A 23,844-nucleotide genomic window follows, 5' to 3' on the forward strand; every position below is an offset into this window, starting at 1 on the left:
CAGCTAAAGCTCAGAGAGTAAGTCATCTGCTCCAGAGCACACAGGACCATCATGAGGTAAAGAATGGGACTCTGAAATCAGGGCCTTCTGGCACCAGACTGGCTGGTGATCCCTGAAGCAGTGCTGTTTTGAATGTACTGATGGGAACCAGAACTCTGCCGGAGGGACACACAGCACACAGGGTTTCCCAGACTGATTTGATGAGGGAAGCCTTTTGACTGAATCAGTACTTGAGACTACCTCTCCATTAACACATTTTGAGAAATACTGTGGGAAAATGAGTCCGAGATACCCCATGAAAGACAGAAGGGAGGTGGAAGGCAACTCATGAAGAAAAGCTATTCTAGAAAGAACATTAACTAAAATTGTGCTCAAAGAATTATTTATTGGAAAGCGTAAACGCAAGTTGGACAGGTATCATTTTTTAACCTCCAGATTCATAAGCTCCAGCTCATAGCTCATTTATGACCAATAATATTGGATAAGATGTTCCAATTCCAACATATTCCCTTAGCTAGCTTTTTAGGATTTGTTGTAGAATTTGACTTACCTCGTAGTTCAGTTCAGTATGTCACTAATTTTTATAAAGTATATTCACAGTGGGAGTATAAGTTTTAACTTGCTGTGTATCTCAACAGGCCTGCAATATGCATTTTGGGACGAGATAATTCTTCACTGTTTAGGACTGACCGAACTTTGTAGGATCTAGCATCCTGGCCCCTACTGACTAAATACCAGTAGTAACCCCGCCTAGTTTTGACAAGAGACATCCCCACAATTTCAAAACTCCATCTAAGGGAGAGTATCACCTCCAACTGAGAACCACAGGTTTAAAGCAAACTGGAAAGTTCAATAAAATAGTAATTGGAGGATAAACACCTAGCCTGACTCTGCACTCAGTATTCAAGCAAAGAATTCAAGACTTAACGTGCCAGCTTCAATCCTTCACATCCAATGTCTCATTACATTTCTCTCTATTCTGTTAATAACATGAACAGATTCAACACAAAATGCCAAAATACCATTTTTAGCCAGGAGGGCCAAGCCCTGCTACTGCTTTGCCAACAACAGCAATAAAGCCGGGCAGAAGCTAAGCCCAGGATTGCATGGCATATTGGCTACCCTCTGAGGCAGCAGCCACAAAACATGTACACCTGAACAGTCTATCATTTTGTCAAGTGTGGACTTGAAGAAGGATTCTGGCTTTATTCTTTTTAAAGTGATCTATTATCACAAAGCTTGCTCCCTTCTCAATGCTGAGTTAGTTCAGCAGTGCAGCTCCATCCTTGTTAGGATTGTTAGGACCCAAATAATTTTAGACCAAAACGACAACGACGACGACAACAACAAACTTGACTGTTCGTTCAGTAACATATTCACAGACACACCAGAATGCATTCAGGAACACTGGCTTCATTTCTTGATTGGAATGCCAATCACCATAAAATCTTCTGCTAGAGTCACTTCTTGGAGATCTAACACTGATTCAGCTTGCTTTTTAAGCTCTACGATCCCATCTGTTTCTCCTTCTCTGGCCAAGGCAACTGGTTTGTACCTCTGACTGAAGTGAGTCAGAACGAGCCTCTTTGCTTGGCACAGCTTTGCAAATGCTGCTGCCATGTGTGGCGTGCTGTGGCCGTGTTCCTTTGCTTTGTCCATCTGGGTGTCATCCAGGGTTGCTTCATGGATCAACAGGTCTGCTTCAAAGCACAGCTTCACTCCTCCATCATCCACAACCCCAGAACAGTCACCCAAAATGCAGATTTTTCTTCCAACAATAGGCTTTTTTAAGACATCTTGGGGAGAAATTGTAACTCCATTTTCCAGAACAACAGAAATTCCATTTTTCAGCTTCCCATAGGCAGGACCTGGCGGAACACCTAATGACAGAGGCAGATAACATCACGTCATGGGAATGGCATTTATGACTTGTTAAGAGAGTCTGTTTCAACAGCACAGCAAATAGCAAGTGGAAAAGGCATCCAATTCTTTTCATAATTGTTATAAATATTTTATTACTTGTGGAAAACTGGAATATTTATACATTTTTAAAAGTTCACTGTTGGCTATTGATATTAGCAATGCCCAAGTACTTAAAACATTTCCAAGCACACGTGTCAGATGAGTTTTAAGCTCTTAAGTCCCACTAAAACCTTATTACAGTCAAGATAACAGCCTTGATTCTCTGCTGTGCATGGGAATAACATTATTTGAGAGTGCTGTATTTAATAAGCTCATCTTTGGGTAAAATTAAAGAGCCCATTTAAATGACAAGGTACCAACAAACTAACATAATAAAAAAAAACTGTTAGAGGGGATTGTCTGGATCACAACATCAAGCAGAATTTCAGGCAGTTATAAATAATCAATCTTCTTTGTAGATAGGGGCAGTTCCATGTTTACCAAACTGGGCTTAAGTCTCATATTAATCGAGAATAACACCTGATCATCACTCTGGGCAACACATACAAACAAACAGAATGTGTTCACTAATTCCAACATAGATCATGTTTAAAGTTTCCCAATACAACAGTATTTTCACAGGTTTTTAGATAATAAAAATACCTTTGGCCTAAGGCACTTTTCCTCATTACTTAGCGTTTTGTTTTAGTTGGAAAAGAAAGAAGACATTGCGTAAGTAAAGAAAAGACACACAAAAAAACCATCACCATCACCGTGTTTTCACAGGCTCTGTTGTAGCCATGCCAAGGAAGGTGGTATGCTGGAGGAATGATGTACCCGGACACTGCTTCGGGAGAGGCGCTGAAGAACTCTCACACATGATGGCCTAGCATGGAGGAGGTATGAAGCCTTTGATGGGCCCCAAGCCAATCTTTGGATGCTTGCTTCCGAGCGTGATGAACCCAGGTATGTAAAACTGGTTAAGGCAGTGTTCTAAACACCAAATTAACTTAATCAAGGTTGATTGACTAGGCAAAGTCAATAAAGAAGGAAAACACAGAAAGCAGTTGGTTGGAGTTGCAAGGTTAAGAACTATGGCAAAAAGTCTCTGGCCAAAGATGTCATTGAAAACATATTTCAAAAACATGACATGAAAAAATAAAAGCCTAGACCTGAGACAACAGGTCCACTCCACCAACCAAGATAGTAAAAGCTGAAGATAAGACAGATCAAGAATGTGCATCTAGGGAGCTGAAGAGAGAATTCAAATAGATACTTGGTTTTCGCTCTGTATAGCATATTTTGGCCTCAAGGATTTCTCTTAATAAACAAACTTTGAGCAAAGGAAGTAAGTAGAGAAAATGTCAGTTTTAGGCCTGGGAGACAAGAAAAGAAGGTTTCTATGACGCTTCTAACTGCTCTGGTTAACAACTCGATTGACGAGAAAGGAAAAAAAACACTTACCAAGATCTTTCAGTTTCTGTGCATTGAGTTTACCTGGGCGTTTCTTCTCCACAACTGAAAATCCAAAGGAGGGTATTCGATGAAAGAGGCGAAATGCTTTCACAACAAACTGTTCATCATCAACCAGGAGGTACGAGTTTTCTTCTGAGTCTAACACGATAGTTCTTCCCTGTCCGTCTTTGGGAGGGTTGTCTGCTTTATTCACGTGTACAGATTCTTTCAGTTCTTCTGTAGGACACTGATCCGCTGTAGGCACCAGCTCATGGACCACATAAGGGAAGACCAACTCCGTGTGAGAAAGTTCCATGGTTTGCCAGATAAAGTCCCGAAGCCCCGCAGGGCCATAGATTTCGATCGGCTGTTTGGTGACCATGGAGCCACTCTGTAGGCTGATTGTGCAGAGGAGGCCAGGAAGGCCAAAGAAATGGTCTCCATGAAGATGCGTGATGAAGATCTTAGTAATTCTCCCTTTTGATTGAGGCAGAGAAATAAATTTGGGAATTTTTCAGAAATAAAACTCATACAAAGCTACTTGAAACATGCATAACAACTTACATAGAAAGCAATAAAATGAATTTAGAAGTTCTACTTATCACCATAAACTTATTTCTTTATATTCTTCTACATGATTCTAGAAGCAAGAAAGACAGGTATTATTTCACTAGATGGCTTTAATAAGATATAACTTTTTTTCATAAAACATCTTCAAATTACACAGTGTTACAGTTTTAAGAGTACTTTCCTACACATCCTCTTACTGGGGGGAAAAAAAAAAAAAGGATAAAGTGTACCAAAATGATTCACATAAGTTACCAGATAGGCCACAAGTGTTAAAAACATCTGGCAGTTACACTGCCCCCTACTGCTCCCTCTGAGAACAGCAAATATGAACAGTACTTCCAGCATAAAAATGTTCCCCTGGCTCCAACGGACTGGACCAGTGCCTGAATTCAAAATTGCCTTTTAAGGACTCCACACTGGACAGAGATTAACTAACCAAGCCAGAGCCTGCCTGTCTGGGTGAGGCCGAAGAAGGAGAAAAGGGAAGGGGGATGAGGGAGGGAGAGGAAAGAAAGGAGGGAGAAGGAGGGAGGTGGAAAGGGAGTGGGGTGAAGAACCGAGGGGGAGGAAGTGGGCAATAGATGCAGAGTGCAGTTTAGAGGGTAGATCCCCCATGGTGCTATGTAAAGGCATGTGGGCCCCTCCCTTTCTCTCAATCTGAACTAATACAACAGCTTTTCCAGTGCATACTGACTTAGGTTGTAACTTGATTTAGCCATTGGTAAACTGAATTTACTCCTGGTAGGTGGCAGGATGCCACATCAACATTTTTCTCAGATGCACCACAAGGCCTTTTAAAAGCAACAATCACAATTAACACATTTTTAGTATAACAGTGGCTTCCAGTCCTAGCTCATGGCCCACCCATTTCAAACATTTGATACCATAAAAGAACAGAAACAGTTTATCGATGCCATAAAAGAACAGGAATAGTTTACTGTGATGGGATTTGTCCTGTGACATCTAGGTAACAGTGTTCTCCAAGCGAGTGTTCCCAGTGTTACTACACCAAGCCAGGCCCCTGTGGCAGAGAACAGACTGGGCAGAGGCTGATCTTGAACCTTGAAAATTGCCAGGAGGCACGCTAGAAGTTTCCTCAACATGCTCCTTTTTGTTTTCTCTTTTTAGTCCTTGTTTTTGCAGTTTTTTGACTTCTGGAACCCTTTCCTTGCTCCCTTCCTGCTGTCTGGGCTGCCAACACGCCCCCAAGTGTGACCTGAGGACTCAAGAGACAAAAGAACTACAACAGTTGTTGAGTCTCACGCTGACCTCAAAACTGCCAAATCAGACTTTCTGGGCCTCTCCCTATCTACTGCAAAACACAGCCAAAACTGAACACCAAAACAATCTGTGAACTCAAAGCAAGTGAGATAAATTAAGTAAGAAAAGGTACTTCCCACAGATATCACAGTTTCAGGGAAGACAAACATTTCATTTTTCAAGAAAGTTGATTTCAGAGGGAGAAGGAATGGCAACCACAATTATCAAAGGTAAGAGGAAGCTATCAAATGAAAAAAGAAAAATGCATGAGTTCCCTTTCACTTAAGATCACGAAAGTTACCAGGGAAAATGTCATCCATATAGGAGTAGAATACTAAGCATCCTCTAAGGGATAATGCAGTGATATTTAGTGCTGTAGGAAAATGTCTGCAATACATCGTTCATACGTAATATTCAGTTGAAAAAAAGCAGGTCACACCAAGTATGGTTTGATTCCATTTATGCAAAATTATACACACACACAAATACACCTACACCATTACCATATCTACATGTATAGAAAATTCACCAAAGAGAGGGGGATTTAGGCTTTTCTTATTTATATTTTTCTGCTTTGTTTGAACTTTTACAACGAGCATGTATACTTATTATAATCATTTTAAAAATTATACTTTTATAATACTTTTTGTAATCATTTTAGAGGAAAAAAAGGCTTAAGCTCACTCTTTAAAATTATGAAAAAAGTAGATATGGCAAACGTACACTTTTTAATCAGATGCTTGCATATTAGGACCAAGGAAACTTGCAAGAAGTATATCTAGAGAAACAGAAAATACTTCCTTATGAAACCCATTACCCCAGGAGGTAGTATAAGCTAAAAGGGCTTCAATGACTCCAATAGCGACAGGTCCATATTGGGTTATTGAGAGAAGCCAAGATGTTTTGAGGGTGATGCAATCCAGGTTGAGACAGGGGCTTTTGAAGTGCTAGAGTGTCTCAGCTAATGTTCTAGGATTACCATATCACTCTCCTCTCTGAAGCCAGAAAATTTTTTCTTAAGTCAACAAAAATTTTGTAAACTAAAGGTTCCCTTAGATTTTATTTTATTATTATTATTTTTTGCCAAACTTTTATTTTAAAAAGCTCGAGCTTTGTGCATTGTTTAAAAATATATATAAAATAGCTGTAAAATATAAAACACTAGAGAAAGGTATTGTGGCAGATAGAGTTAAGGTGGTACATGGGTACCACCATGGCCCCTGCCTCCTGCTGTTCATATCCTTCTATAATTCCTTCCCCTTGAGTGTGGGTGGGACTGGGGACTTACTCCTAACCAGTAAAATATGGCCCAAGGATGCAATACGATTATGTCATTTACAAGACTCCATCTTGCTGGCAGACTTGCTCTGGAATCTCTCTCCCTTGCTGGCAGGAATCGAGCAAGCTACCCTGAAGCAGAAACCCCCATGATGAGGAACTATAGGAGGCCTCTAGTTGCTGCAGGCAGCCTCAGTCCTACAACCTCAAGGATTTGCTGACAACCTGAGTGAGCACTGAAAACAGATCCTTCCCCTAGTGGAGACTCTGATGAGACCGCAGCCCTGGCCAAGACCTGGATTGCAGCCTAGTGAGACCCTGAAGCAGAGAATCCAGCTAAGCCAGGCCCGAACTCCCTGACCCACAGAAACTATGAGATAATAAATGCAAATAACCCACTAAATTTATAATCTGCTATGCAGCATTACATAACTGATACAGGTACTAAATAAAAAGTGAAGACTTACCCTACACCCAAACCTCTTAACACAACAGTTACTTGTTTCTATTTTAATCACCCTGCCACCTTAACCCCTACTCTCTAAACTGTTAAATATTACAGCCTCCACACTGGCATGTGGAGGCATGTTCTCGTGAAAGGAACCCCTGTGTGATCCAAGGGAAGTAAAGCATAATACCTGCTCTGACCTCAGGGTTTCAACATAAGACAGTATATAATCAGGGTTGAACTGTGTACACCTCAAGGCCACGTGTCCCAAGTGCATTAGTTCCTTCTTCCAACAGCTCTTTTTCTAACTCCCAATCTTGGTCTGGGACATCATCACCTGTAACTTGTAATAATTCTTCACTTCTTCACAGACTAGGAATTTACTCAGTCACCACCTGCTGTTGGCTCTATAAGTATCTCTTTGAGTCTCTCATCTTCATCCTTATCCCTACTTCCTGCTTCAACATCTTCATCTTCTCTCTCTCTCTCAGGTGAATGCCACTGCCTTGGAACTGGTCTCCTGATGCCAATCTCTCTCTCCCAATATATGTGCCATTGGAAAACTGTCCTAAAACACAAATCAGACCATGTCATTGCTCGGCTTAATTTTTCTTTTTTTCGGCTTAAAATGTTTTAATGATTCTTTGTTGCCAATAGAATAACGTGCAGATACCTTAGAATACCACAGGAGTCCTCATAGTCTGCCCTTACTTACTTCCTTAAGCATTCTTATCTCTCATCTATCCAGCCAAGTACTCAAAATTCTGGATAGCTTAATATTCCCCAAACATGTCATTTCTCTCCTAGAAACTCTTGCTCACTTTGTTGTCTGTTCCTTGAAGGGCCATCTCTACTTCTCTCCGCAGAGAAACTTCTATTCATCTCTTACATCCCAGCTCAACTGTTACCATCTCTAGGTTGCTTTCCCTGAACACACAGTTAGTGCCCCCCTCCTTAGTGCTTCAAAAGTAGTTAGAAAACACCTCCATTATTCTTACTTAGCAAATTACACCATGACTGTTTGCATGTCAGTTTTCACCACTAGACCAAGGAATCCTTGGATGATAGAACTATACTTCCTTTAGTCATCAAATGCTAGGTACTGTGATGAGTAGTAGGAATTTCAATAACTACCATTTATCAAGACCTAACAAGTGAGAGGCACTGTACTAAGTGTTGAACATCTTATTCATGCATTAACTGAACAGGTATCACTGGGCATCTACTAGGTATGTAAGTGATCACTGAGTTTACTTTATTGTACAGGGAAATAAACAGTGACCACAGAAACAACTATTTAAATAACATAATTTTAGATATTGATGATGCTAAGAAGTCAATAAAAATAGCACAAAATAGTAGAATGCCTGGGGTGAGGAGAAATTACTTAACCCCAGAGGTTCAGCCTTTGAGAAGACAGCATTTGAGCTAAGATTTAACTGATGAGAAGGAGACAACCACACAGAGAAGGGATTATTGTATACAATTCTCACAACACCCCTTCTAAGTCGAGTTTTTAAGCCCATTTGAAAGGTGAGCAAAGTAAAGCTTAATTGGCTGACCTGCTCAGGTAATAAGCCGAGACACCGCTGGGACTGGAACCCTGGTCTGCCTGACTCTGGGCCAAGGCTCTGGTGAACACGGTACTCTTCAGTCTGCCTGGTGCTAAGCTCACTCTGTTCCCTATGGCTGGAATGCCCTTCTTCTCCCCAGCCCAGGGAACCCTTCCTCCTCCTTTAACAACTCACAGGTCACCTTCTCTGAGAATGACCCCAAGTGGAAAAGAACATTTCACTCCCCAGAACATCTACCACCCTTTGTATTCTCTCATGATACTTATACCTATCTCCTGGTGGAAATAAGTATGTTCCTTTGCTTGGGCAGTGTCTATTTAATATGTCTGATGCAACCCACTCCATCCTCCATGCCCTAAGCCTATAGAAATCCTTGCTCTCAACATTTACAGGAAGAATGAAAAGTAAATACATAAATAAGGAAGGAAGGAAAGAAGGAAGGGAGGGAGGGAGGGAGGGAAGGAAGGAAGGGAGGGAAGAAGGAAGGGAGGAAGGAAGGAAGGGAGGAAGGAAGGAAGGGAGGAAGGAAGGAAGGGAGGAAGGAAGGAAGGGAGGAAGGAAGGAAGGGAGGAAGAAAGATAGTTTAGTGGGTGTGGCCAGATACCCCAGCGCCTTCCAAGTATTGCCAGGGCTCCAGCACTGAAATGGAGTGCAACTGTCAGGGCTGTTTCTAAGCAAAAGGCCCAAGGAGAGCCAAGAAAGTGAAGCAGAACAAGAGACAGCCTTAATGAGAGAGCTGAATGCACACTGACCTGCTTTAAGTTGGCTTTTCATAAGCTGTGTCTGGGTTCCCTCCCCACAGTCAAAGAGCCAGCACTCGCCTTCACACCGAAGGACCAGAGCAGAGGCACCCCGGGTTGGGGATGGGTATGCTGCGCCTGTCCCCAGAAATGTCACATCCATAGACATCTTCCACCCTGGAACGAGAAGAGCCCTTAGGGATTATTACACATCGCTGCTCAAAATCACCAAAAACAGGTTCTTGTGAGTTTTACTATTACCTATGTTTTGGTTATTAAGAATAGCTTGGATTCCTGTTCTCTAATAGTTTTCCACAGAAATCCGAAGATTTTAGTAACTCTTAATCAGTTAAAACCACAAATTACCAAACCTTGTATGACTGCTCACACAAACAAAAATAAATGTTGAAAAAGCCAAACCCAGTCAATTAATAACTATAATTGAATTCCAACTATATGACATTCCGGAAAAGGCAAAACTACGGGAATGGTAAAAACACAGTGGTTTGACTCTACAAGGTGGGTACTATATCATCATCCCCATTTTATTTTATTTAATTAATTTATTTATTTTTGCGGTACGCGGGCCTCTCACTGTTGTGGCCTCTCCCGCTGCGGAGCACAGGCTCCCGATGCGCAGGCCCAGCGGCCGTGGCTCACGGGCCCAGCTGCTCCACGGCATGTGGGATCTTCCCAGACCGGGGCACGAACCCATGTCCCCTGCATCGGCAGGCGGACTCTCAACCACTGCACCACCAGGGAAGCCCCATCATCCCCATTTTAGAGATGGGGAGGCTGAGGCACAGAGAGGTAGTGACTTGCCTAGGGTCCCACGGCTAGTAAGTGGCAGAGCTAGGATTGAGACGCCAGGACACTAGCTCCAGGGCAACTCTATCATGTCACCTTCTGTCTTAAGCATTCCTTATGTTGTAGCTTTATTATCCATAACAAAGGTCCAGGCGACACCTTAGTTTCAGATGTCTAGCCTCTAGAATTGTGCAAGAATAAATTTCTGTTGTTAAAAAAAAAAGGACAGTGGTTTGGGGGAAGGGAGGGAGGGATGAATAGGTGGAGCACACGGGATTTTTAGGACATGGGATTTAGCAAATGGGATTTTTTAGCAAAACTATTCTGTATGATACAGTAAAGACAGACACACGTCATTGTACATTGGTCAAAACCCATAGAATATACAACACAAAGAGTGAATGAACCCTAATGTAAACTTTAGTTAATAATAATGTATCAGGGAACCGGATCCCACATGCATGCCACAACTAAGAGTTCATATGCCACAACTAAGGAGCCCACGAGCTGCAACTAAGGAGCCTGCCTGCCGCAACTTAGACCCAGTGCAACCAAATAAATAAAGTAAATATTTTAAAAAATAATGTATCAATATTGGCTCATCACTACCACACTAATGTAAGATGTTAATATTAGTGGAAATTGGGGGAAGGAGTGGGTATATAAGAACTCTGTACTTTCTGCTTATTAATTTTTTAAAAAAGTCTTTCTAATAAATAAACAACTCTAGTGAGATTCTGGGCAAGAGCTGGAATTTAATTATGCTCACTAAGTGATATCTCTGGTGCCCGTGGTGAGCAGCCCTTTCTCTGAAACATCATAAGCCACAGCAATGCTCTACAACACTCTACAGTAATGCTAATATCACACAGTAATGCTGAGTGAATGACTCACTCCCATAATAATAGAGTCCATGAGGGGTTAGCACCTGGGCTTCTGATCTTATAAGTGATCAGCAATAACCTGTTGAGTGTAGATTTCTGCCAACTCCTGAGATCTCTTTTTCCTTTTACTACTTTTGGGCACATCTATCTCTCATATACTTCTGTGATAGGAGATATGCATCAAATAAAATAAGCACAAACTCAAACTTATATATCAATATAACCAATTATAGAGCATCCACATTGATGGCAGGGAAGAAAACAAACATATTAAGTTTAAGAAAAACTACTAAAACAAGAAAATTTGGCAGCAAGCTGGATAAATATATCATCTATAGGGGAAAAAAATCTATCAAAAACTTTTCTCAGTCCTAGCAATAACCAGATAAAAATAAAAATGAGGAATAAACCCCTCACTCACAAGAGAAAACTAAGTCTTATAAAATAACTAGAAAGTTAATAGGAAAGGAATAGACCCTAAAAGACCCCAAAAGAGATACACATTAGCTTCCCTGATAGGAAGATTTACTATCACAGAAATGTCTATCTTTTCATAATTAACGTATATATATTTAATGTAAATTCTATCAGATTTCCAGTGGGATTTATCTTGGAACAAAAGCAACCCAAAGATCACATGGAAGAAAAAATACATGTCTGAGAATGGGCAAGAAAAGTACACAAAGCATTGAGTAGTGACTTAACTTTTCTAGATATTAACACTTACTACATTAATCAGGCATAAAGCAAACAGAATAATATTGGCACAAAAATAGAGGTGACAGAGAAGGGACAGTCCAGAAATAAACCCAGGTACGTACAGAAATCAATATACAACAAAAGTATAAAAAGGGTGGCTTTTTTAATGAACAACACTGACATAATTGGCTACTTCTGCAGAAGAAAGTAAAGCAAGATTCTTATTTTGCATTGTATATAAAAATACATTCCATATGGTTTAGAAATATAAATGTGAAAGATCCAAAAAATATGTTCAAAAAATTAGGAAAATATGTATATAACTTTGGGGATGAGAAAACCCTTACTGACAAGACATGAAACCCAGAAATTTTTTAAAACGACATTTTTACTACATAAAAACTTTCATATATCAAGATTCTTAAAGTCAAAGGACCAAAAAAACACCTGGAGAAAACTGTACTGTATGATAAAGGGTTAATGCCCCTAAGAAATGGTCCAAGTAAATGCATTAACAGGAACAAAAAAACTGATAAAATAGAAAAATAAGCAATGAATATACACAGGAAGTTCACAGCAGAAATCCAAACGGCCAATAAGCATGAAAAGTGCTCAGTCACCCAGTAGTTAGAAGAAATGCAAATTAAAGGAAAAGAGACATTATTTTCCACACATCAGGTGGCAAATATTAATGCTATCCAGTGCTAACCAAGACAAGGGAAAATGGGTACCTGCATTTTACTAGTGGTGTTAGTATGAATTGCTATTATGTTCTGGGAGAGTAATCTGGCAATATATATTACCAATAATAATGATGCTGCTAATAGCAATATACTTTAACCCAGCAATCCCATTTTTGGAAATCGACCTTACAGAAATAAAGGATCTGTGTACAATGATGTTTATTGTGCTACTTTTAAGGTGGCTAAAATTTGGAAACCATCGGAATATATATATACATATATATATATGTATATATATATATCTCAATAGGGAAACAACTGAATATTTTATTGTATATTCATATCATGAACTATTTATTCTACAGTTCAGTCAGGTCTGTAACTCTTGTCCTGAAGGGATGACAGTGAGAAAAGTTACAGATGGCTATGGCATAATCTCATTTTTATAACAATGCCCAAACCCCTACATTATACAAGACAGTCTGGTGAGGAAGAATATACACCATATTGCTAATATTGGTTATCTCACGGGTGATTAAAATGATGGTGGTGATAGTGGAGATTATTAACTTTTCTTTTAAATCTTTGAATTGTTTTTGGTTGCAATAAGCAGCATTTCATTTATTTATTTGATTTGAATTTATTTTATATTTAATTTACTTAATATTGATGATTTTTAAGAAATGTGTCATAATGCTGAACATGCTCTTCTAACTACGTATCACCTGATCTCCCTTTCCATTTGGGGATACAGTCACCTCACACAGCGGGTGGGTGGTACATCTCTCCACCCCCCACACAAGCCTTGAGGTTATTGCTAGTGTCCTTTCCATGTGTCACTCCACATTTTCACTTCCAAGATCAAGACTTCCTCTGATAATATTTGCAGAGGCTTTCTTATTGGATTGCAATTTCCAAGAGGCGGAAGAATATGCAGAATGTAGAAAGTTGAAAATTTAAAGTAATAAATGCAGAAAGTATAATAGAATATAATCACTTGGCATGTGTAACAAATAATAGATCTAAGCCAGTGGTACAGAACCCTGGAGAGTATGAGAGTATTAGAATCACCTAGAGAGCTTTTAAAACGTATCAATGATTGGGCTCCATCCCAGAACAATTAAACAGGAAATTCTGCAAAAGACGTGTGTTTTAGAATTAAAATAAAAAAATTCTTCCCCTGTGATTCTAACATGCAGTCAGTTTTGAGAACCACTTAGTGAAAGGCTAATGGAGAACTATAATGGATGGATCGGGCTGACGTGAGCTCACTAGTCAACTAGTCAATCTTTTTTAAAAAAAACTTTTGTTATGAAAAATTTCAAACACAGATTAATATAGTGCACTGTCACATACCCATCACCGAGCTTCAACAATCATCAACTCACGGTCAATCCTGTTTCATCTTTATCCCTCACCCATCGTCTAAGAATACTTGACAAGTGGTATTATTGGGTACTTCCATCAGGGAGCACATACTGTCTGGCTGTCTCTCTTTTTCTGACATTAACAGCCACTAATGATCATTTCCAGGACCAATTATTTCATTAGGGGTTGCCAAGCTGATATTCTCTCTTTCCTTCCGTAGTTATTAGCTGTCATCCTTCAGTAATTCCCTGATCAATTAGTTAGTCACCCTGCAATACAATTTGTACGGAAAAGGTCCAGTGATCAATCTTGACACCACAAAGAGAGACAAGACCTAATCCAACTCCTGATGCGATGTAATATGAAGTACACAGTAATTTAGGAGGTTTTCTTGCCAAAAAGTATAACCTCCATCTGGAAAAGGCTGTTATCTAAATACCAGTTTATTAAAGGACACCACAGGGACGGAAAAAGCAAATTCAGTATGTAAGAAACATTACAGGACAAATGACTTGGCTTCTTCAACAAATGAAATACAAGGAAAAACAATAATAAAGAGGGAGGAGATGAAGAGATATGAGCCGTCAACCAAGTGTAGCATGTGTAGCTTGTTTGACTCCTGATTTGGACAATGGGAGAAAAAAAAAGAGACAACAGGGGATATGTAAACTTTCACTGGATAGATGGTAACATGAAATTCTTATGAGATTGATGATGGTTTTATATTTAAGGAGTTACTGTGTTCTATAAACATAAACAAGTATTTAATGGATGAAACGGTACATTTAGATTTACTTTAAAATAATCCAGTGGGGGTGAAGGTACCAGATGAAACTGACTGTGAGTTGGTACATTCAGTACATGATTCTATTTTTGTATATACTTGAAAGTTTCCATAATAAAAAGTTGAAAAACAAGCCAAACAACTCTTCCACTAGGTCGGAAGTAATCAGAAGTTAATTTATTTAATCAGTGGTGCATGTTTTGTGACATGCACCATTCTAAGCACTAGGAAATAAGTGACCAAACCAGATTTTGATCCCTGTCTTTTTGGACAAAAAAAAAAAAACAACAAAAAAAAAACCCAGCCGCTTGCTTTTTCATGACTATGAACCACTTTGGAGGAAGTGCACATTCTGGGCGAGAACACAGCACACGATCGATCGCAGAACTGTCACTTGACACTCTGGGCCAGTGGTTCTCAGTCCCGGCTCCATATCACGAACACCTGGTGATTCTGGGGCCTCAGCACTTGGAAGGCTTCCCAGAAGATTCTAAAGGCTGCCGGGTTCAGAACGAGTTTCTAGGCAGGCAGTGCCAACCCTGCCATCACCCAGTGGTGCAGGTAGGGCAGATACTGCCAGCCTCCATTTTAGAGATGAAAAAAGCGTGACCCGCGAGATAGAGTGAGCGGCCAAGGCCGAGCCAGGGCCAGAGGCCAGGTCTCCAACCGTTGGCCAGCCAAGCCTCTCCTCCAATTCAGCATCAGTGTAGCAAAAGGAGGGGTGGGCGTCGGCAGGAGCGCCGGGCAACTGAGGCCCCCGTCTGGGGGTGGGGGTGGACAAGGCGCGTACTCGTCCCCGGCGCTCCCGGGCCTGGGTCCTCTGCTCCGGTCCCGGCCCGCGAGTCCGCAGGAAGCGCGCCCTCAGCCCGCTCGGCGGGCGCGTGGGGGGCCTCAGCGGCGCAGACCCTGGCCCGCCCCCCCTCCGGCGCGCCCTGCCCCACTCACCCACTCCCCGAGACCCGCGGCAAGAGCCGAGGGAGGCGCAGGCCCGCAGCGAGGCCCAGCCGTCCACGGGGACACGACGCGCGCGGGCGGAAGTGCGCCGCCGGCCGTGCCCACGTGAGGCTGCTCTAGGAAGCGCCGGAGGTCCGCGCTCGGTGGTTCCCGCCGGAGTTCAACCGCGCCTGGAGGCTGGGCAGCGGCCCCGGGCATCCGCTCTGTGCTGCAGTGGGACTCCCTCTCCTTCACTCGCCCGCACCAGCGCACTGGGTTCGATGGTAGCGGTAACCCGTGAGGACCAGAGCCCCCAAGGTGAAAAAGTATACGGTTCAGCCTTTTGTTTTCCGTGTAATGTTTTCAAACAAGAGTGTTCTCCCAGATGCTTTGCTCTGGCATATCTTTGTGTAAAGTCTGTTCTTTCGTGGGGATGAATCGTTCTATCTTAATCACTAAATCTGAAAGTGTAAGCTTGCGCTGCCTTAGAATCAGAGTTCATAGCAGCGTTACTATAGATCCTGAGTCTCCGCTCCATTTCACTTTGCTATTCCAGGGATACAGCGGAATGTTTGCTGAAAATCTGAGGCTGCCTATGCTGTGCACGCACGAGCGTCGCAGGTGTGTTCACTTAGTGAACGCACAGCATTGCCTGCTGGACGCGCGAGTGAAGAGCCGGGGCCTAAACTGCATGTAGTAACTACAAACCACGGGGAAAACAGTCATTGATTTAAATCCCAATTTTCAAAATTTCAGGCTTGGGACTTACCTGGTGGCGCAGTGGTTAAGATTTCCCCTGCCAATGCAGGGGACATGGGTTCGAGACCTGGCCCGGGAGGATCCCACATGCTGAAGAGCAACTAAGCCCATGTGCCACAACTACTGAACCTGCACTCTAGAGCCTACGAGCCACAACTACTGAGCCCACATGCCACAACTACAGAAGCCCGTGCACCTAGAGCCTGTGCTCTGAAACAAGAGAAGCCACCGCAAGGAGAAGCCTGCACACCGCAACGAAGACCCAACGCAGGCAAAAAATAATAATAATAATTTTAAAATTTCATGCTCCTATGCAGTGCTAGATGCACTGGTATTTGCTCACATGCTCAAAGTGGTCAAAGTATCCAACAGCTTCATAACAGGAATAGAAGTGCTGTGGATGTGAGGTTTTTAAAACTACCTGGATAGAGGGATCAAAATCCCATCCTCCCCCCACCCCAGCCCCCCGACCCCGACTGCTTTGCTCAATAAACCATTAGATCATTTACTTTTGGGCCTCTTCAAAGCTTTTATTTATTCAAGTATTAATTGAGCTCCGACTTTGTGGATAGTACTATTTTTGGTGCTGAGAGAGTTTTTTTTTTTTTTTTTTTTTTTGCGGTCCGCGGGCCTCTCACTGTTGTGGCCTCTCCCGTTGCGGAGCACGGGCTCTGGATGCGCAGGCTCAGCGGCCATGGCTCACGGGCCCAGCCGCTCCACGGCATGTGGGATCCTCCCGGACCGGGGCACGAACCCACGTCCCCTGCATCGGCAGGCGGACTCTCAACCACTGCACCACCAGGGAAGACCGAGAGAGTTTTTTAAGTATGTCATGGCCCCTGGTTTTAGGAGCATACACTGAGGTTGGGAAAAGAGGTATCAGGAAGCCACTAACAATATGAGGGAACAAAAGAGAAGCCAAAAGGAGTGATAAGACGATAGAAATAGGGAGATCACTCAGTTAAGACAGGGTTAGGGAAAACCCTGGCAGTCCAGTGCTTAGGACCCTGCGCTTTCACTGCCAAGGGGTCCCACAAGCTGCGCTAGGTGCCCCCCACCCCCCCAAAAAAGAAACAGACTTGAACTGGTTCTTGTAGGATGGTCGAGACTTGGATTAGTGTTCTGGAAATGGAAAAATAAGGTGGATTTGTTTGTGTGGGGACTGGTTTAGCAAAGTATTAAAAACTGGACCTTGAACGTTATTTATTCTGACACTTGCCTAGCTAAGTGCTCAGGAAGACACATTCTACAGCTAGGTCTCGATCACAACTCAGCTAGGGCTTCCCCACAGCGGTACCCTCCATAGATCTGCCCACTCCAGAGGTTCCTGGCTGGTTCCTGCCACCCACCACCCATACCCCAATCAAGGTTTCTTACAACTCCTCAGAGGTTCTTATAGCTTTAGAGAACACCGGACAGTGCTTTTTGTTCGTTTTTAAAACTTTACATTATGGGAAATTTTTAACATACACAAAAGTTGAGAAAATGTTTAGTGAACCATTATGTGTAATTGTCACTCAACTTCAACAGTTAGTAACACCTGGTCCAATTTGTTTCACCTAGAACCCCTGCCCCTCCAAAGGCAACAAAAAACCCTGGATTATTTTCATTTCCAGGCACAGTATCATTTTTTCCATAAACACTTCTAAAAGCATTTAAGGATCTTTTCTTTTTTAAAAAAAATCATCTCTGTATAATGATGGTGGATAGTTCAGTATATAAATATAAAGATAAGGACTTTAAAAAATGCAACCATAATATTATCATACAAAGACAATAATTCCTTAACATCATCAAATATACAGTCACTGTTCAAATTTTCCTGATCATCTCGTAACTTTTTACAGCTCATTTGTTCTAGTCATAAAATCAAAATATAAAGTAAAAGAAATTCAAAGCTCTCTTAAAAAACTTAGCTACAGGGAGATTGGTTCAAGATGGCAGAGTAGAAGGATGTGCTCTCATTCCATCTTGAGAGAGCACCGAAATCACAACTAACTGTTGAACAATCATTGACAGGAAGACACTGGAACTCACCAAAAAAGATACCCCACATCCAAAGACAAAGGAGAAGCCACAATGAGATGGTAGGAGGGGCACAATCACAATAAAATCAAATCCCATAACTGCTGGCTGGGTGACTCACAAACTGGAGAACACTTATACCACAGAAGTCCACCCACTGGAGTGAAGGTTCTGAGCCCCACGTCAGGCTTCCCAGCCTGGGGGTCCAGCAATGGGAGGAGGAATTCCTAGAGAATCAGACTTTGAAGGCTCGTTGGATTTGATTGCAGGACTTCGACAGGACTGGGGGAAACAGAGATTCCTCTCCTGGAGGGCACACACAAAGTAGTGTGCACATCGGGACCCAGGGGGAAGGATCAGTGACCCCATAGGAGACTGAACCAGACCTACCTGGTAGTGTTGGAGGGTCTCCTGCAGAGGTGGAGGGGGTGGTGGCTGTGGCTCACCGTGGGGACAAGGACACTGGCAGCAGAAGTTCTGGGAAGTAATCCTTGGAGTGAGCCCTCTCAGAGTCTGTCATTAGCCCCACCAAAGAGCCCAGGTAGGCTCCAGTGTTGGGTTGCCTGAGGCCAAACAACCAACAGGGAGGGAACCCAGCCCCACCCATCAGCAGACAAGCGGATTAAAGTTTTACTGAGCTCTGTCCACCAGAGCAACAGCCAGCTCTACCCACCACCAGTCCCTCCCATCAGGAAACTTGCACAAGCCTCTTAGATAGCCTCATCCACCAGAGGGCAGACAGCAGAAGCAAGAAGAACTACAATCCTGCAGCCTGTGGAACAAAAACCACATTCACAGAAAGACAAGATGAAAAGGCAGAGGGCTCGGTACCAGATGAAGGAACAAGATAAAACCCCAGTAAAACAACTAAATGAAGTGGAGATAGGCAACCTTCCAGAAAAAGAATTCAGAATAATGATAGTGAAGATGATCCAGGACCTCGGAAAAAGAATGGAGGCAAAGATCGAGAAGGTGTAACAAAGACCTAGAAGAATTAAAGAACAAACAAACAGAGATGAACAATACAATAACCGAAATGAAAAATACAGTAGAAGGAATCTATAGCAGAATAACTGAAGCAGAAGAATGGAGTAGAATAAAGAAAAAAGAATGAAAAGAAATGAAGACATCCTAAGAGACCTCTGGGACAATATTAAATGCAACAACATTTGCATTACAGGGGTCCCAGAAGGAGAAGAGAGAGAGAAAGGACCCAAGAAAATCTTTGAAGAGATTATAGTCGAAAACTTCCCTAACATGGGAAAGGAAATAGCCACCCAAGTCCAGGAAGCACAGAGATAAACCCACAGAAAACATCATTCTCAATGGTGAAAAACTGAAAGCATTTCCTCTAAGATCAGGAACAAGACAAGGATGTCCACTCTCACCACTATTATTCAACGTAGTTTGGAAGTCCTAGCCACAGCAATCAGAGAAGAAAAAGAAATAAAAGGAATACAAATTGGAAAAGAAGTAAAACTGTCACTGTTTGCAGATGACATGATACTATACATAAAGAATCCTATTCTGTGATTATGTGAGAGAATACCTTTGGTCTTAGGAAATGCACACAGAAGTACTTAGGAATAAAGGGGCATCATGTCTGCAATTTATTCTTAAATCATTCAGCAAATAAATATTTATATAGTGAGAGAGAGAGAATGATGAAACTAATAGAGCAAAATATAAACAATTGGTGAATCTTGGTAAAGGCGCTTGGGAGTTCTTTGCACTGATCTTGCAACATTTCTATAAGTTTGAAATTATATCTATATTAAAAAATAATAACAATGAAAAGGAGGGAGTGATCAACTGTGACAAATGCTTACAGATCCAGTAAAATTAAAGTAAAAGTGTGACCTTTGAATTTGGCAGTGTGTAGGTTTCTGTGGATGCTGGCTATGAAGGCCTGATTGGAGAGGTTCAAGAGCAAGTGGAAGGAGAAGAATGGAAGTCAGGAAGTATAGAGGAAGTATTGAAGGGTTTTGATTTAAAGAATAGTGACTTGGGGCAATAGCTGGAGGGGGAGAAGGGTCAGGAGTCCTCCGGCCCCAGTCAGCATGACAGTGATCCAATAGAGGGAAAATGGATGATGCAGAGAGAGGAGAATTGATGAGCAAGGCCCTTAAGCAGGTGAGAGGAGATGGTACCTCATGCCCAAGTGGGGGGCTGGTCCTGGCTGACAGGAGTGTGGCCCATTCCTAAGCATGTGGATGCAGATGCAGGTTGCCACTGCCCTCCAGCCAAAAAGCACCAGGAGCACAGCTGTAACTGTGACCAAGTTGGGTTTATCACTCACTGCAGCCGGGGAGAGCGCACACATGGGGAACTCTGGGGTGCCAGTATGAGTGTGTTAGGAAGCATCTATTACAGGATTCGGGGTTTCGTTGGGTAGTTTTGCAGAGGGCCCACGGAAGCCGGGGTTCACTCTGGATTGGGTGCTGTCAGGAAGCAGGGACACACGTATGACTGATTATCTCAATAAACCTTTTCTATAGGGAATCAGACTAGAGTGAGGCTAAAACTGTCATTGGTAAAGTATTGTAATCAAGCATATTAGCCAGGATGCGGGGGCCGGGGGGAGGGCGCGAGGGAGGTTATTTCTGTGGTTTGGACAATGCTTAGGTTTGTCCGTGTGTAGACGTGATGGTGGGGTAGCCTTGTTTTGGCCTTGATCCATTGTGGTCAGAGCGGCCTTGTCTGATGTCGATATTCTTGTCTGATGTGAGATGGTTTCCATTCAACAGGAGAGCACCGGCCGAGGCCTAGCTGTGAGTTCCTAGTATCAGGCCAGCTCCTGGAAGTTAGGAGCTGCTGCTTTTCACTTTCTCAAGGTTCCTGGGGAGATTGGGAGAAGGGGAGCTTGAGGACATTCTCTTCTGATCGTCTTATTTGTCTGTGAAATGGGAAGCAAAGCTGTCTTGAGAGCAAGGGTGTGGGAGGACGTCAGGGAATCTGACAGCAGGGAAGATATCAGAATCACTGGACGGGCAAGTGCCAGGAGCATTGAGGGTGTCTTGAAATTGGTGATTTTGACTGAGCACCACTGGGATGTTCTATAGCCATGTTGTGCTGCTCAGCCTGTGCTCAGAGGATGTGGAGAATGTAGTTTAAACAGGATCGGAGTTTTGTCAAAACAGGACGCAAGAGCTCTGAATAGTGGCTTTGCCATTTTAAGTAGCTATGTGACCCTAAGAGTTCTGCGCCTCAGACCTTACATCTGTAAAATGGGGAAAATATCAGTACCTAACACCTCATAAGGTTGTTGTGAAGTTTAAATGAGTAAATGGGTATCAGGTACTTAGAACAGTGCCTGGCTTGAAGGAAATACTCGGTAAGTATGAGCTATTATACCATTTCCCCCTTTATCACAAAATCAACATAGTTTTCCTGCTTTAGTATTCTAACGTTAGGGTCTTAGAATCTGTATGCTGTAGGGGGAAGAGATGAGAACTCATTCCTTTACTCCTCTGATTAAACAAACTAAGGAGAGAAAGGGAGTAGGGAACCAAACAGAAGGAAATGAAAAAATGGGGAGCACGACTAGCTCCACAGTGAATTTCAGTCTAACAGCATAGTCCCAAGGGATCAAGTATTCTGCAGCGTGCATGTGTTTTAAGGTTTAAAATAATACCAAGTTTTAGGAGTGCCCTATATACAGCAGCCTTTAAAAACAAGGTCATACATTTCTGATGCATATGAAAATTTTATTAAGAAAATACACACATCTCGAAGTTTGGGATGAACAGATACACACTACTATATTTAAAAGAGATAACCAACAAGGACCTACTGTATAGCACAGGGAACTATATTCAATACATTGTAATATCCTATAAGGGCAAAGAATCTGAAAAAGAATGTGTGTATATATAAAAACTGAATCATTGTGCTGTACACCTAACACAACATTGTAAATCAACTATACTTCAATTTAAAAAAAGAAAATACACACATCTCAGTAGAATTTATGAGAAGAAATTTATAACAAATGAGAAGAAAACAGTTCACACCATTAGGAAGTTTTTAGACTGACTACTGGAACCATCTGGAGTAAGTCAATCTGGTAAAATACACTCTACACAAGGCGTTCCCCTTAAACCAGTATTCCCATAAGCTATTACCAGAAGACGGCTTATTCCATCTCTTTATCTTAAATACAAAGGTGAGAAAGGGTAAGCGATGACTTTTGCTACGTGTGGCTTCCTTCAAGTCAATAATGAATGCTTGGGACGTTATCAAAGGAAACACAATATCAATTGCAAAATATGGTTTTAATTTCAGTTAAAGGTCATTTGGCAAAGTATAATAAAACATTAGGCAGAAATTTTACTTTGTCAAATATTTAGCTAAAATAGATCTCAGAAATTCCTTATTCCACACATACATTTTTATATTACTACTTTCTGTTATGACCTTTTAGTGGAAGAAGTTATAGATATGGATGTAATACAATAGACATAATTAAAAATATATCTTACAATTCCAATTCATATCGATATCGGTAGATGTCAAGATACAAAGTGTATAAGCACTATTGAAACTGATTTGCACAGAGTGATAGCAGTTGGTGGTTTTGTGAAGATTAGCAAATCAATAGATGTTAGTGAGCTGGAATTTTTGGTGTAATTTATCAAATTCAAAACCAAATATTTTGTTTACATCTAGTACTTAAAATGCTTAAGACTAACAAATTAAATAGTTTTATGTTGTATTTGAATTATAAATGGGAAAAAGTAAAAATCACATGAACTGGTAAAACACGTTAAAAAGGACCTAAGACTAATATCATAATAGGTGAACAATTTTCATCTGAAATAACAATTCCTGAAGATAAGGTATTTAAGATCCAGATAAAATCGCCCGTCACAGAAGCCCTTCTTCCCTGAGAAGGGCTGAGGTGACACACAGCTCTGCCTCTCACCAGCAGAAAACTTGGGCAAATCTTTTAAACCTATCTGAGCATCTGTATCCTTCTCTGTAAAAGAGGCACAGTGACAGAAGGTGGTTGTGAGGATTAAATACGCTAATGCATGTAAGCTGCTTAGGACAATGCCCGGCAGAGTAGGTGCTATCCATAAAATTTAGTTTATCATCATTTGCTAACTGAACATACCTAACGTGTTGGTGATAATTCAGTGACTATGTAGGAATCAATGATTTGCTAGAACGTACACTTAAAATTAGGAAAATAAAGGGGAACAGTTTTCCTAAAACATAAAAGGACATACTGAAAATTGGGGAGTATATACCCATAAATTTCCCCTTCGTCTTAAAACTTTTAAAAGTGTGCTGAATGTAGGGGTAATTTCCCAAAGAGCAAAGTGGAAAATAAGTTTTTATTTGGGAAAAACAGGATTGATTAAATAGCCATATCAAAGAGTCAGTTTACTGGCAAAAAGCTGTTACAGAAATATACAAAGCATCCCAGTCATTTGACTTAATTTGTGTTTTACGTCACTGAACTCTGTACACATTTCCAGACCCTGACTTTTTCTCTTTGAGAGGCACTATTTTCCATACCCAAGTAACGAAAATCATTATTATTTTAAAATCTAATCACTGGTTTATTTGAGAAACTGCTGGCAAGGATTAAGGGAATTATGCAATAAGAGTCCTGTCCTAATTAGGCCCAGATTAATTTATAAAATTTGGAACAAAGCATTGAGCTTTTT

The 23,844-nt window shown here is 41.6% G+C and overlaps 1 protein-coding gene across 2 annotated transcripts; it reads right to left on the reverse strand.

The window, feature by feature from the left end:
- Positions 1-365: 365 nt before the first annotated feature.
- Positions 366-15,505, reverse strand: ELAC1 (elaC ribonuclease Z 1). Of its 2 annotated transcripts, XM_060120917.1 has the most exons (5): positions 15,398-15,504; positions 13,689-13,937; positions 9,240-9,404; positions 3,367-3,834; positions 366-1,880 (listed from the first exon to the last, which is right to left on the reverse strand). In XM_060120917.1, exons 3-5 carry the CDS (start codon positions 9,394-9,396, stop codon positions 1,414-1,416), a joined length of 1,092 nt encoding a protein of 363 aa, XP_059976900.1. In that variant the 5' UTR covers positions 9,397-9,404; positions 13,689-13,937; positions 15,398-15,504; the 3' UTR covers positions 366-1,413. The 2 variants fall into 2 exon arrangements, with proteins under 2 accessions (XP_059976900.1, XP_059976903.1); XM_060120920.1 differs by lacking the exon at positions 13,689-13,937 and having other exon boundaries at positions 15,398-15,505.
- Positions 15,506-23,844: the final 8,339 nt, after the last annotated feature.

Source organism: Lagenorhynchus albirostris, chromosome 14, assembly GCF_949774975.1.
Source record: "Lagenorhynchus albirostris chromosome 14, mLagAlb1.1, whole genome shotgun sequence".
NCBI lineage: Eukaryota > Metazoa > Chordata > Mammalia > Artiodactyla > Delphinidae > Lagenorhynchus > Lagenorhynchus albirostris.